At 42.6% G+C, this 15,000-nt stretch overlaps 1 protein-coding gene across 4 annotated transcripts in view; it reads left to right on the forward strand.

Annotated features, from left to right (window-relative positions):
* Positions 1–15,000, forward strand: part of LOC108250410 (protocadherin-1-like) — a 175,771-nt gene that overhangs the window by 109,010 nt on the left and 51,761 nt on the right. Inside the window, exon 5 of one of the 4 annotated variants that reach the window (XM_037977287.1) lies at positions 5,741–8,115. The exons of the other annotated variants lie outside the window; for them this stretch is intronic. Coding sequence (XP_037833215.1) covers positions 5,741–5,784 — 44 coding nt within the window. The 3' untranslated portion in view covers positions 5,785–8,115. Of the gene's footprint in view, positions 1–5,740; positions 8,116–15,000 lie in introns of those variants that run through there. 4 annotated transcript variants of the gene reach the window in all.

Consider the following 15,000-nt stretch of genomic DNA (forward strand, 5'->3'; position numbering starts at 1 on the left):
TCTGTCTGTCTGTCTGTCTGCCTGTCTGTCTGTCTGTCTGCCTGTCTGCCTGTGTCTGTCTGTCTGCCTGTGCCTGTCTGTCTGTCTGTCTGTCTGTCTGTCTGTCTGTCTGTCTGCCTGTCTGCCTCTGTCTGTCTGCCTGTCTGCCTCTGTCTGTCTGTCTGTCTGCCTGTCTGCCTGTCTGTCTGTCTGTCTGTCTGTCTGTCTGCCTGCCTGCCTGCCTGCCTGCCTGCCTGCCTGCCTGTCTGTCTGTCTACCTGCCCGTCTGTCTGATAGAGTACAGGGGAAATCGGTGGAATGGAGCCAGCCAACAGAAAGTGGTCGTTCCAAATAAAAAGAGAGAAAAAGTGGAGAACTGAGAGCGAGCAAAACATTTAGAGAGAAAATCGACTTTGAGAAATGAGAAAGAGGGAGCGGCGGGTCAGAGCTTGGCCAATAAAGTGAAGAGAAAGATAAAAGATTCAGCCTTGGCAGGAGAAACTGAGGCGCTTTCCTGAGAGCTCTTCAGCCCGGTGGACACATCCAGCCTGCCGCGCCGCTCTCCCACAGCCATTTAACTGATTTAATTCTCCAAAATGGAGTCTCTCTGTCAGTCTGAGCTGCGTTTTCTCCCAGCTGTCACATCTGAGACTCTCTCCTCAGCCTCTTCCACAGTAAATCTGTTTAACAGCGGCACATAAAAACGACATAAATTCAAAGGCTGAGCTGTGTCAAACAGCACAACAAGCACATCACAGGCCCATAAAGACTGCAGCTACAGCTGACACTGTTATCCAAGTGGAGGTAATCAGCTCCGCAGACATTCTGCTGCTGAGCATCCTCCTGTCACCAAAGATCAGCAGCTTTACACCATTACACTTCTTTGATTTGGTAAGATCTAGTTATTCTTGCAGTTAAACAAACATTTAAGAGTCGCCTCCTGCTGCCTGAAACTCCATCAGCCTCATTCTCTAAAGAACAATAATAATAATTTATAATAACTTCCTTTGTTATAATCCAAGCAATGAGCTTAGAGAATATCAAGGAGTTTTATTTTGAAACTCCAAGTTAAATCTCTTCCTGTTTGTCAGTATTTATGCAGTTAGTTATGGGTTATAATGTCACATGATTTATATGTAAAGAATCCAAAGGTTTTAACATTTATTGGTATTTATCCATCTTCAGGATTTTGAAGACAGGCGTAAATAAACTGCAGCCGGTTGGTTGGTTTTATTGTCAATCAAATTGTTTTTTTTAATTAAGGAATCATATTAAACTAAACTAAACATCCATCCGTCCGTCCATCCGTCCGTCCGTCCGTCCGTCCATCCATCCATCCATCCATCCTCATATATCAGATGATGATTTTTACTTTTAGCCTCTGAGTTTTAAAGATTCACTCCATCAAAGTCTGACTCAGTTTAACTGTTATAAAAATATAAAATCTATTTTTTAAGAAGCAGCCTATTTTCTTTCAGAGAACACTTTTGGACAGATAATTGTGTCTCTTGTCTTGAAAATTAGTTGGGTTTTTTTTGCTGCAGAAACATCTGTCCTTGCTCAGTTGTCTTTCAGGTCACTTTACTTTTTTTACATGCAATTTTAATCTTACTTTTCTGATGTTCAACGCTCACAAGTGGCATTTCAATCTATAGTACATCACGTTCAGCACAATCTTCTGTAACTGTTTGATTGGAGGACCACTTCAGGCCCAAGGTCGGCCACAAGGCAGCAGACAGAGAAGAAGAGATTTTTTATTTGGTCTTGACTGGACGGAGAGGCGGTACAGGTACACCGGTGGTACAACGCTCTGAACGTTGCAGCACTTCTGCTGCAGTTGTTTGTTCAAGGTCAACAGGATTTCATATTCAGTCAAAAACCAGAAGTCTTTATTCAGCATTTCATGTTGGTTTGAGTTGAACAGTCATGGACACATTTTAATGAAGCACTCAATGTATTTGAAATTGCATTTCGAACTGATCAACGTTTAAAGTCAGCCTGGGTCAAGATGGCTGTCCCAGCTAACTAGATACTGAGCTAAAATGTGAGGACTAACAGATTTGCTGAGGTTTTTGTGTAAAACTCTGTCATGGAAGGCGGCGGGCGATATGCATTTTAATCTGAAGGACTGCAGTTTAATCTCCCAGCCTTAACCATCAGAGACGGCTGGGATCAATTCAGGCCAAATTCTTGTTGATTTTCTTTTGTTTTGGTGCTGATGGGTCGATCTCGACTTTGTGTTTGACCTCGTTGGCTCCTCTGGGTCTGTGTTGACCTCTGACCTCCTCAGCTGAAGCTTTTAATCTGTAAAAACAGAAGAAATAAGCAGCCCAAACACCGAGCTGTACTGACTGCATACAAAGCAGCTCTGAGTGGGAAACGTAATTGTGAGGCGTCCTTGAAGGAGAAAAACATATTTATCATTTTAACAGCTCTTATTAGCACAGCGCAGGATATTGTTTCATAGTAAAGAGAGGAGGAGTGGAGGTGTTTGCAGAGCTGAGTCAAATAAACGAATTCCCTTTGTCAGCTGGGAGAAGACCAAACTACTTACATATTTATATTTACAGGAAAAACATCTGACCTTTTACTCCACATCAAGTCAGCAGTGTCTAATTCCTGTTAAAGAAGAAAATCTGAAGCTCTGTTTTTATTTAAAGGTTGAACAACTTGTTCAAGGGTTGAATGTGGAACCAGTCAGAGCTTTGTTCTTATTGACTTTCTAATGCTTTGGACAGTTGTATGTTTTTAATTTACTCTTTTTAAATGAGTTTATACTTCTCTTTTCCCACTTTTATTCTGTGGGTTTGCTCAAAAAAAAAAGAGCAAAATCTTTTTTTTAGACATGAAACTGTCAAACGTGTACATTAATGTCTGTTTTCCTCATTGGGATTTAGTTTAGACTGAAATGATGCCTTTAAGGTTACAGTTTAATCTAGACAGAATAAAAATAATCCTAAAGTCCAAACAGAGTCTGTTACCAGTAACACATGATGCACATGTCCAGTAGGGTTAAAATGGTTCACAATCCTTTCCTTTGCATAGGTTTAACAATATTTAAGGTAAATAAAAAGGTTTAATCTCAGCAGAACCTGAGAAAACCTGATCCTAACCTAACCTAATCTTCAGTTGGATAAATCCCTGCTCTGTTTTCAGAATAAATCTGAGTTTAGTTTTTCTTGTGGTCCATAGTGCCTCGCAGGGTGGTGGATGTTAAATAAAAGACTGATTGAAGATATTTAAATATTAAAATCCTTCTTAATAGAAATGTTTGTTTGTTGTAGAGAAGAGGACGGTGTGTGTTCTGCTCCATGTTCTGGTTGGTTTTGGACTGGTCTGGGTCAATCAGACAGCAGTCTGAGCGGGGTTATTCTGCAATAAACACATCACTCCACAGAGCTTTATGGATTCAAATCTTCCATCTTTGCTGTGAAACAGAATTTAGTCATTCAGGTCATTAGGAGATAACTCCGGGACATTGTGACAGAAGCATGTTAAAATAAGCAGATCTGAGTTTTTACAGAAACATCAGCAGACTGATCAGACTGAGTGCATCTACACGAACTAAACTGGATCAGCTGTCAGGCAGAGCTGCCCCTCTGCAGTGGAACCACCCAGAACAGATTCCCCACAACCTCACAGTGATGCACACAGCCAATAACATGGAACCAAACCCAGATCTCAGCACCATTACCTTCTGTTTCACAGTAAATGGCTCAAATATCAGCCAATAAAAAGTTGTAATTTAAGCTGTAAAATAAAGGCACCATTTATCACAGTAACCTGCTTTATTTAACAGAAACCAGCAGTTAATAAAGTCTTTACAGATCTCATGGAGCTGGTTGGAGATCCGTCCGGTTCAGGTGACTTGAAGCACCTTCTGTGAATTGTTGTCAGTTAGAAGAGGAGCCCTGACATTTTTACAATAGTTTATCTCAGATGTGTCCTTTAGCCGTTCTAAATGAGCAGCTTAGCTCAAGGCAACTCTGAAGAGCTTTAATTTTAGTCACTGATATCATCTCTGGGAATTAAAATGGAAAACTCTGTATTTTCTACTCGTAGTGTAAAATTATTCATGTGAGTTTGTCACTTTTAAATCTTGGTGTGAGCTGGATAGCTTGAGTTTGAAAATACTTGGAAACAGTTGGTATTAAAGAGCTGCAGTTCTTATAAAGCAGAATCTTGTTTCGAACAAGCTGCCAGTTTGTTTGGTGGAAAAGTGAATTTCCTAAACCCAGACCATCTTCATCCTGTGGTCCTTCAGCTTGTGTCATCAGAACGTCTCCTTTCTTCTTGTCTCCTGTAAATATTAACCTACGCTAAAATTACACACAGCCTCCTGAACCGGGCTTTGAGTTGGCGCTGCTGTGACCCACTTCACAGATCAATGCCATCCAGAGGAGGAGGAGGCTGATGATGTCGTACAAACGGGCCTGGCGGGAGGTAACCTCTGGTGCAGGTAGCTGAAACGAGGACGACGTCCAACCGTTTGATTCTTTCTGAGCAGATGCTGACCCGACGGGAGAGAGAGGAGAGAGGGAGGAGGAGGAGGGTGAGGAAGGAGAATTAAAAGGTGCAGTTTAGGATGGAAGGAAAGAAGAAACGATCACTTTTAGGAATAAAAGCATCAAACAGTGACTGCAGGAGCACCTCAGACTGTGCACGTGCACATGCACGTGTCACTCCTATGTTGTTCCACTTTCTCTCCGTTAAAATGTGACCTCACACTCATGCATGAGCTAATACACCGTCACCACAGCCAGCAGCTACAGCTCCTGTTCTGTGTGTGTGTGTGTGTGGTGGGTCTGTGTGTGTGTCTGTGTGTGTGTGGGTGGTGTGGGTGTGTGTCTGTGTGGGTGGTGTGTGTGTGTGCGTGTGTGTGTCTGTGTGTGTGTGTGTGGTGCACCTTTGGGGTTTGCTGCTGATTCAGATTGCGAAGGTCACTGATTCACGATTCTTCCGGCGCGTTAAAAGAAGCGTTCAGGTGGATCCAGTCTGTGTTGGATTAGCTGACAGAAGCTCAGATTATCCGATCAGCAGCAGAAGTTCATTCCCTGTAGTGACACCTTGTGTTTGGGAGGGGCACTGCAGGAAGACGCTGCTGCTTCTGATACCATGGCTGTCGGTTCTGTTTGTTCCATGATTTAAAATAAAACGCACCTGTTGCATCTTTCATTCAATACAGTTAAAAATATTTAGAAACTTTTCAAATGTCCTGAATTAAATGCAGTAATAAGACAGAATAATGAGTCTTTTCATGTAGGCAGTAAAGCTGTGCTTTAATCTTTTGTATAACTTCAACCAAACAAATTTATCCAGAGACATAACGAAGCACAAATTTAGGTCATAAAATGACGTCAAAAACCTGAAATTTATTCTGCAGTTTGCTGTGATAAAGGTGCTGCTTCTATTAAAGGTTCATTTTTAAAACAGTGAAATCTGGAGCTCAGAATCATAGTTTGTCTTTGAGTTTGTTCTTTTTTTTTGCATCATTTTGATCATTTTTTGTTTTTCCTCTAATTTATTGGAGGAGATGATCTAAGTGCTGCATTTAACTGTGACTGAGTTTTTTTTGTTGAACATTGGATTTATTTAGCCTTATTGTGAATCTGCAAACAGCTGCTACATTTTGGTTTCCTCGTATTTTTTTTTTAAATATTCCTCCTTTTTTGCCTTTTTTCTGATTGATGAGACATTTTGCATGGAATGTGTTCTGCGTTGCGTTTCCTGAGGTGTAAGACGTTCGTATCTCCTCTTGTAGGTGGAGCGTCGTCAAGCACCAGCCGGAGAGGAGGTCCGGACTAAAAAGACTGCCTTAAGACAAAACTAAAGACACAAAGAGCATCTTTAGCTTCCTTTTTGTTCCTTCACCTTACACAAAGAAAACAAATGAACTCCTCAAGCTTTTTCTTTTTGCTGCACTTCTGAGGATTAGATTTTTTCTCATCTTTTTGCCCAAAGGAAACATATTTTGTCAGAAGATTTCCTGAACACGAAGGAACTGATCATCTTTGTTTCTCCGGGGTCTTTTTGCCCCCCTTCATGTGCATTATGGGTCACTTTTTGGAGAGTGGAAATGGACTTTCTTTAAACGTTGACTGCACCTTTTTTCTTTGTGGATGTAACTGGACTTGTGGATTGTATAAAATCTCCACCTTTCTTGGGATTTATTTAGTTTTTGCTGTTGTTTCTTTGGTTTTTGCAGCTGTTTTTGCAGTTTTTCAGCTTTTTTGAACCATTTTGGTAGCCCAGGTGCCTGTAGTTGACTGACAGTCAGGGTTCGGAGGACAGGGTGACGGGCAGATAATCAGCCGACGCGCCTTCGCTCACTGGCCAATAGGAACTCTGGTAGGAACTGTTGTCAAGCCTTTTCTGGCCACTCCTTGTTATTCCCCTAGATGTCCCTGTTAAAGGGACAGTCCAACCCTTTTCTTGTAGAGCAGGTGGGAACTGGTTTCTGATGAGTTTAGCACAAACACTGGAAGCTCCTGAAAAACCGAACAGAATAAAACAACTTCTGTAGAAGTTCCAGATTTACACAAATCATAAAAACAAAACTTTGTTTTCGGCTGTTTTCAGCTCTAAAGTGCTTCTTAGTTCAGACTAAGGGAGGAACTGAACACAAACAAGTTAGATTCAACAAAGAAGAAACAAGTCTTAAAGCTGGATTTGATTTATTTTTACCAGGCGTTATCCTCCCAGAAACAGAACCTTGTTAATGAGGAGTCTGTGAGGCCAGAGGTCAGAGGTCACGTACCCAAAGGCAGATTTATCAGCTCAAAACTAAAACTGAATCATTTGTCAGGAAGCACTTCAAGCGCCAGTAGATACAAAGTTTTAGTTTTAAGAAATAAGCTGAATAAATAAGTCCTCGAGCTTACCAAACAGTGTTATTAACTGTTTTATTAATGCTTTATAAAGTGTTTACAGACTAATTATCTATTTATAAAGAATTCATCATTTATAAGAGGGCTTTGGTTAGAGATTCAAACAGAAAAGGAGGATTTGTTGGAATGAATTTGAGCTGAACTTGTTTCAGAATAAAAGTCAATAAATAAAGTAAAGAAACGCTCCGGCTGATGATGAAACAAACCCAAACGTCATCAAAGTAACAAAGTTAATGGCCTGATTTACAGGTGATGACATCACTGATGACATCATACGTCTTAGTATTTCTGTCCCTTTCCTACATGTCCCATCTGTCCCTACATGTCCCACCTGTCCCTGCATGTCCCACCTGTCCCTACATGTCCCACCTGTCCCTGCATGTCCCACCTGTCCCTACATGTCCCACCTGTCCCTGCATGTCCCACCTGTCCCTACATGTCCCAGCTGTCCTTATAATCTTAACCTGTCCCTGCATGTCGCACCTGTCCCTGCATGTCCCACCTGTCCCTGCATGTCCCACCTGTCCCTGCATGTCCCACCTGTCCCTACATGTCCCAGCTGTCCTTATAGTGTCAACCTGTCCCTGCATGTCCCAGCTGTCCCTACATTTCCCAGCTGCCCCTGCATGTCCCAGCTGTCCCTATACTCTCCTTATAGTCTCAACCTGTCCCTACATGTCCCAGCTGTCCTTATAGTCTTCTTATAGTCTCAACCTGTCCCTGCATGTCCCAGCTGTCCGTACATGTCCCAGCCGTCCCTGCATGTCCCAGCTGTCCTTATAGTCTCAGTTTGCCGTCCTGCAGGGAATGGACCCTCTCATTCAGGGAGGACCTCTGTTTGTTTCGGTAGATTTCCTGCTAAGGACAGATTTTTATTTTAAATTTCAGCTTCTGATAGATTTCTGTAAATTCCCACGAAAAGTTGACCAAAAAAACAGTTTTCTCACCGAAAACTCAGGTTTTGGTCGAGAAATACAAATGTCTGGTGTTGAGTGGGCGGAGCCTCAATTACAAAAGGTTAGAATAACACTAAAATCAACATTTATCACTTTATTTAATGAAACAATTTAAAATGTTCCTAATGATCAAAATCTAATGAGTGAAAACGATTTCTTCACCTGGTCACGTTTAAATGAGCGCCAGCATTTTCTGACCAGACTGATGTCCGTTTAGTTTCATTTAGTTGGTTAATTTAATTTAGTTGGTTAGTTTAATTTAGTTGGTTAGTTGGTTAGTTTAATTTAGTTTGTTAGTTGGTTAGTTTAGTTGGCTAGTTTAGTTGGTTAGTTTAATTTAGTTTGTTAGTAGGTTAGTTTAGTTGGTTAGTTAAGTTGGTTAGTTTTGACTCTGAGCAGACACTTTGTGCTTCCAGTCTTTGTGCTGAGCTGAACTCTTGTAGATAAAACTTCAGAAAGAAATGATTTTATGATAAAATAATAATCGTTTGTAATCTGTGGAATAGACAAAGGTTCTGGTGGACTGATGTACAGTACTGGTTTGTTAAACCCAAAATCAGCTTCTCGTCTTTATCCCGCCTCTCCTTCATCTCCTCCTCCTCCTCAGATAAACTTTTCAACAGTTAAAGACAAATGTTTTTATAAAGTTTACCTGCCAGTGAACTGAGCCGTCCTGACGGTTTAACTCCTTCTGGACCCGTTCATGAAGCCGTCAGTCAGAACCTTCCTGTATCTTCCAGTTCTAGTTAGCAGAGCTTAGTAACAGAGGGGTGAGCAGTGACCCGAGGCTGGACGGGCTGCAGTATAGCAGTGTGTTTCTGGGATGTAAAGCTGTAAACTGATGTGTGACTGTGAATATATTGGTAGTTAATCCCTGGTTTGCTGTAGGGCAGCAGCTGGGTGTCCTGCTGACGTACCTGTGAATGTAATTTGTATCCAGAAGTTTTTATTACAATAAACAAGTGCTGTCACTCTCTACACGTTGTCCTTTTTACAGCCTGAATAGTTTCACGTTCAAACCGGCTCACATGCTCCCTGTTTCATTCTGAGCCTTAAACGTAGATATTAGAATAAAGGAATGCCTATCGCCCGCCTTGAAGCTCTCAGATTATGTGTTGGGGAGGACTCTCAGCCACTCCCACTTTAGCTCAGTATCTAGGATCAGTAGGTTGTGGCGGCCATCTTGAACTGGGTGGCTCCAATAGAGTTGTAGATGTGCATCCAGTCATCATTTCATGAAAGTGTCAGTAAAATCTGTCCTGTGGTTCAGGAGATATTTTGCTGACAGAGTTGACTCCACATAGTTCATGTCTAAACTTTCAACAAAGGTCTTGCTCCATCTGTTAGAGCTCAGAGTAGGAGTTTCAGCTACTACCACACCAAGTTTTAGGGAAATATCTGTTATAGGTCAGTTTGCTGTGGCAGCCATCTTGAATCAGGTGAACTCCTAAAACATCCAGTGATACTTTTTGAGTTTTGCTTTTTCTTCTTAAATCTGTCCACTGATTCATGAGATACTTTGGTACTTAGAGACAGGTAAAACATTATCACCCACTTTCATCCTTTATTGGTCCAATCAAAGCGAGCGTGGACACAAACTGAAGCTCCACTTGTTTGGATCCGACTCTGACACTATAACCAGAAACCGGACCAGGAGCAGGAAGTTGAATCTACACAAGATGAGCACCCCTATTGGCTGGCTGCAGTTCTGTTTTTAAGCCCCGCCCCTTTATGTAGAATAATGGGACATTTTCCTGACTACAAAATAAAAAATATAACTATTTTATTTTTTCAGGTGTTGTTTTGTTGCTTCATGTAGTTCTTAGCTTGTTTTTACATATATTTAGTTGTAATTTGTAATTTGATGCTTAAAGGAAAGTGTGTGTGTGTGTGTGTGTGTGTGTGCATGCTGCTGTTATATTCTAATTAAAGCCAAACTGTGGGCTTGTTTACTGCCATGATAAACAACACCGTTCTTCCTCTCTTGTCATCAAAGCATCAGCAGCTCTAGAATAAAAACACGCCTGCGTGCACACGCCTGAAGTCTGCGCTCGTGCTCCGGGGTGCAGCACAACTGTGTTTATGGCTGTTAATGAAAACTGAGGCCAGAGTCCCAGAATCCCAACGCTAATCACCATCCAGCTCTCTGGACGGGAGATGGAGGGATGAGGGGGGAGGGGGGTGGTTAGAGACCACCACACATGAGTGGATCCCTGCCTGAACATCCAGGGGTAATAAAACATGAGCAGCAGATTCATGCATGGGAAGGGTTGGTTTATTGGCCACACGTGGAATTTCAAAGATCTCAGTTGAACACTTTTGTTTCTGTTTATTCCTGTTGTTAAATATTCCAGAAAAAAAAAATGCTTCCCTGGAATTATTTTCATTTTCATAGCCAGCAGCTGGTTTGACCTCTGCTGTGGTCTGAAGCTGTTTTTGTAGGTCTGAAACCGGATCAGCTACCAGGGAACCAAACGGGACCTCTGATGACTGAGATAATCCTTTATCTGGTGAAACTGGATACAGATTTTATATTTTCACTCATCCTCACTGCTTAGAAGCTCTATTTGTCCTCATATTGTAACTTTGTTGAGTGTAAGATAAAAATAAAACGCATGAACATTGGCCTTTAGGTTTCATTTTCAATCTGCTGAGTGGCTGTAGGTCAGGAAGGCTAAGGAACCAGCCTGATCTGTCCACGGCCTCTGCGGACTTTGTGGTCTCCGCGGTCTCTGCAGTCACCGCGGTCTTTGTGGTCTTTGTGGTCTCTGCAGCCTCCACGGTCGCCGCGGTCTTTGTGGTCACTGCGGTCTCTGCGGTCTCTGTGGTCTCCATGGTCTCTGCGGTCTCTGTGGTCTCCATGGCCTCTGCGGTCTCCGCAGTCTCTGCGGTCTCTGCAGCCTCCACGGTCGCCGCGGTCTTTGTGGTCTCTGCGGCCTCCGTGGTCTCCGCGGTCTCCACAGCCTCTGCGGCCTCTGCGGTCTCTGTGGTCTCTGTGGCCTCTGCAATCTCTGCGGCCTCTGCGATCTCTGCGGCCTCTGCGATCTCTGCGATCTCTGCGGCCTCTGCGGCCTCTGCGGTCTCTGCGATCTCTGCGATCTCTGCGGCCTCTGCGGCCTCTGCGGTCTCTGTGGCCTCTGTGGTCTCTGTGGTCTCTGTGGTCTCTGTGGTCTCTGTGGTCTCTGTGGCCTCTGTGGTCTCTGCGATCTCTGCGGCCTCTGCGGCCTCTGTGGCCTCTGTGGTCTCTGTGGTCTCTGCGGCCTCTGCGGTCTCTGCGGCCTCTGCGATCTCTGTGGCCTCTGTGGCCTCTGCGATCTCTGTGGCCTCTGCGGCCTCTGCGGCCTCTGCGGCCTCTGCGGTCTCTGCGGCCTCCACGGTCTCTGCAGTCTCTGCAGTCTCTGCTGTCTTTGCGGTCTTTGTGGTCTCCGCGGTCTCTGTGGTTTTTGTGGTCTCTGTGGTTTCTGCAGTCTCTGTGGCCTCCACTGTCTCTGCGGTCTTTGTGGTCTCCGCGGTCTCCGTGGTTTTTGTGGTCTCTGTGGTTTCTGCGGTCTCTGTGGCCTCCACTGTCTCTGCGGTCTCTGCGGTGCTGCTGTCCCGACCTGTGGTCTGGACAACACTCCAGTTGAGACAGACGTTCATCATGTCTCCTCACCAGGTCCACCTCCGTCACAGATCCAGGATGCTTCAGCTCAGAAGGATGTTAGTCTGTTCAGAATTGTTGCCATGGAGATACGGATCATGGCCCAGAGAAGGAGACAAAAACACATCCGTGTCTAACTTCTTACTGCGTGTAAATAATCAGTTTGATTAATAAAGGAGCAGATAGTTTTGGATCTCCGGTATCTTCTGTAACAGCTCAGTGGTTTAGCTTCATTTCCATCCCTCTGTCGTTTCTGACAAACCTGTAGTTTTCTCCAGAGTGAGAGCTGCTGCTGCGTCTCTTCAAGCTCATGTAGACTGAAGATGACAGAAGGTTAGTCACATAAGACAGAAAACAAGAATGAAAAAAGGATTTTAGATTTGATCTGATGATTGAGGAGGTTCTTGATAAAGGTTTTAATTTAAAGGATTAAATGAGTTCCTTGCAGCAGCTGCAGCTGAGTCACATGATGCAGTCAGCACATCTGTCTGAACATGTGGATCCTGCCTCTTGGTGTCTGTAGCAACAAAATCTGAGCGTGGATGGTTCTCAGATCCTTTAAGTTGGTTTAACTTTTTAAATTTTTAAATTTACCGGCTTCATCCTTTCATATTTGATCCTCGCAGAGTTCCAGCCACAGGTGAAAATAAAAATGAATTGTCTTGTTTAAAGTCCTTACATGTTGATGCTTTCAGAAACTAATCTGCGTCTTTAAAGGCTCAATTAGATGAAACGGCTGCAGTCGGTATCTGATGATAATCTGGGTGTTTATTGGTGCTAGTGGTGAATGGAAATGAACACTTGGCTCTGCTCGGCTGCTTTCACTGTGCAGCTAAGAGTTCATTAAACACACCGAGGCTCGCAGGAAATGGATCGAGTAAGAAGAAACATGGCCGCCCTGAGAGAAAGGCGAAGAAACACAGAAATCTACTGTGTTCTCTGCTGAGACTAAAGCTCCTCCTGGACTTTTCATTTAAGGGATTAAAGAAGGCTTTTTCAGCCAAGAAGCAGTTGTCACAATTAAATATTTAAAGTCGAGCTTTGAGGCCCAGCGTTTGGATTAAAGAAAAACTTTACCAGCGTTTAGTTGTTGAGCCTTAACCACAGTCATAGTGGAGGGTTTTGAATCAAACATGCTGTTTTTAATTCAAAAAGGTCAAAAGTGGAAGCATTTTCTGCAGGTTCCTCATAATGATGGTTCATTGTTTTAATTTGAAGGTGAAGTCACTCTGTCACCTTCTCTTCTCATTAATAAATTAACTGATAATCCTGCAGGTTTCTGTCAGAATAATAATGTTTTAATCTGCTGCTGAGGAGCTGATGGTGTTCACATTTTTACTGTTTTGGTCCAAAATGACAGAAAAATGAGTGTTGGGAAAAGGCACCAGTCAATAATAACAAACAGACAGTGTTGGCCTTTTGTCTGAGTACTGTTGGATCAACTTAAAGGAATTAAATGTTAGTTTTGTTTGCTGCTGAATCTGTGACTTTTATTCAACATTTAATTAAAGAATCAAAAGATGAATTTGTAAATATTTAAAAAGCTGCAATTCTCTTTGTTGTTTCATTGCAAACAGAATAAACCAAATATAGTTTAGTTGTTTTTATTTGTTCCTGATTTTCTGGCTGCGACGCATTGAAACAGTTTGAGTTTTTCCTCATTTACCGTCTCTGTTCTTAAAGACGGATATGATGTGATGAAGAGTTTCACACGTCTTAAAGTGTCCAACAGAGCGGGGTCGGGTTTGCCTGAGGGATCACAGCTGTCCAGTTTCAGAGCAGGTGATGGTTCTGGATGAGACAACACGGGTCAACAGCCCGCCTCTCACTGAGTCGAGTTAACGAGTTAATATCATGTTTTTACATATTCGATATATTTTAGATTTTCCACCTGTCTCTAGCCACTACTTGTTGAGTTCTTTTTTGTCTTCCTTCTGTTTTAAATGATCTTGGATGTGCTTCTTGTTGCTTTCCTTTTAGATTTGGTTGTATCTGCTGTAAAGCACCGCTTTAGAAATAAAGTTTGATTAAATGTATATGTTAAACCTGCTTCAGAGTCCAGAACCCTGATGTTCTGCTCTGTGAGCAGGGTGGGTTTCTTTAGCCTAAAACTTAAATGAGTATAGTTTATTTTATATACAAAAAGACTGGTTTCTATATTTTCCTGCCTAAGAATAAGTGCAGATTCATCCAGTTCTGAACCTGCTGCTGTTCCTGACGTCTGACAGCCGTTCCATTCCAACACAAACACCTCGTTGTCCTTAACGAGGTCCTGATCAGCTGATCACCTGAACCGAGTCTAAAAACCGTCATTAACCTCCTGCAGCAGGAGCTGCTGGATGCTGGTAGGAACTCAACTACAGCCATGTCTAAAGATTTGAGTGAGGAAAAGAAGGGTTCAGCTGTGGTTTCACTGGCAGAGGGATCCAGTGAGCGTCTGGGTTTCAGTGGACCATCAGATCCAGACCTGAACCAACTGAAAACCTCTGCAATGTGATGAAGAGGAAGCATGGAACAGCTGAGCTGATTGGATTTTAGCTCCAAAAAGTCCCCAAACAGCAACAGGAAAGATGGAGAGCTGACCAAGACATGAAGGCTTCGATTAAAAATCAGTATTATTGCACCAAATATGGATTTCTGATCTCTTCCTAAGTTCAAACACTGATGTGTAAAACTAAATTTAACATTGTTTTGAATAAAACTGACTGTTTTTCCTATTCTGATAATAAATGCTCTAAATGACAAGATCTTTATTACTCAAACAAATAGTTATAAAAAATAAAATCAGGGAATATCAGAGAAACGGATCATTTTCATCACTCTCTTCTTTTGTTCCAGAGCCGTTGGCTGCTAACCAACAATTAGCATAAATGCTAACTTATCATTAAAAACCCCTTAGAAAAGCTAACACGATTAGCATTGTATTTACCATCGGAAATTAACCTGCAAAGCAAACATTTCAAAGACAGTTGTGTTCTGATGGCTTCAGTTCTTATTCTATGTATATCTATATATTCTCTACATACATATTCTTCAGGACACAGAGAAGGAAAGATGTAAGAATTCAGCAGCTTTACTGCAGCATGTTTCTACTACAGGAAGCTACGGGAGCTCTACTGGGACAAACAGGAGCTACTGTACTGACTCTAAAAGTGGCAGCACAGATTAGTTTCGACACGTCTGCGTCGTGATGCATCTGAGAAACCAGATACTCGTCAGGTAGCCCTCCTGTAGATCCCTTCCAATCTCTGACAGAAACATTGTTTTTCATCGCTTTAATGATCCTTATGGACTCTCTTTGTATGAAACCGCTGCCGTTTTGAATGTAGAGGAAAAGGAATAAATCTGCAGAGCCTCAGATCTGAACTGCTGGTTTTGTTCGTCGCCTGCAGGCGTCGCTTGTTGGGCCGCAGCTATCTTCATGCTCATTAGTGATGTGTGGGTTTATTGTATTACAACAATAAATCATGTCGCCCGGGCACGGATCATTTCTGCACATTAGAGCCAACAGAGGAGGAACAGCATCCAAACATTTAAA

The sequence above is a fragment of the Kryptolebias marmoratus genome, linkage group LG9 (genome assembly GCF_001649575.2).
Source record: "Kryptolebias marmoratus isolate JLee-2015 linkage group LG9, ASM164957v2, whole genome shotgun sequence".
In the NCBI taxonomy this organism is placed as follows: domain Eukaryota; kingdom Metazoa; phylum Chordata; class Actinopteri; order Cyprinodontiformes; family Rivulidae; genus Kryptolebias; species Kryptolebias marmoratus.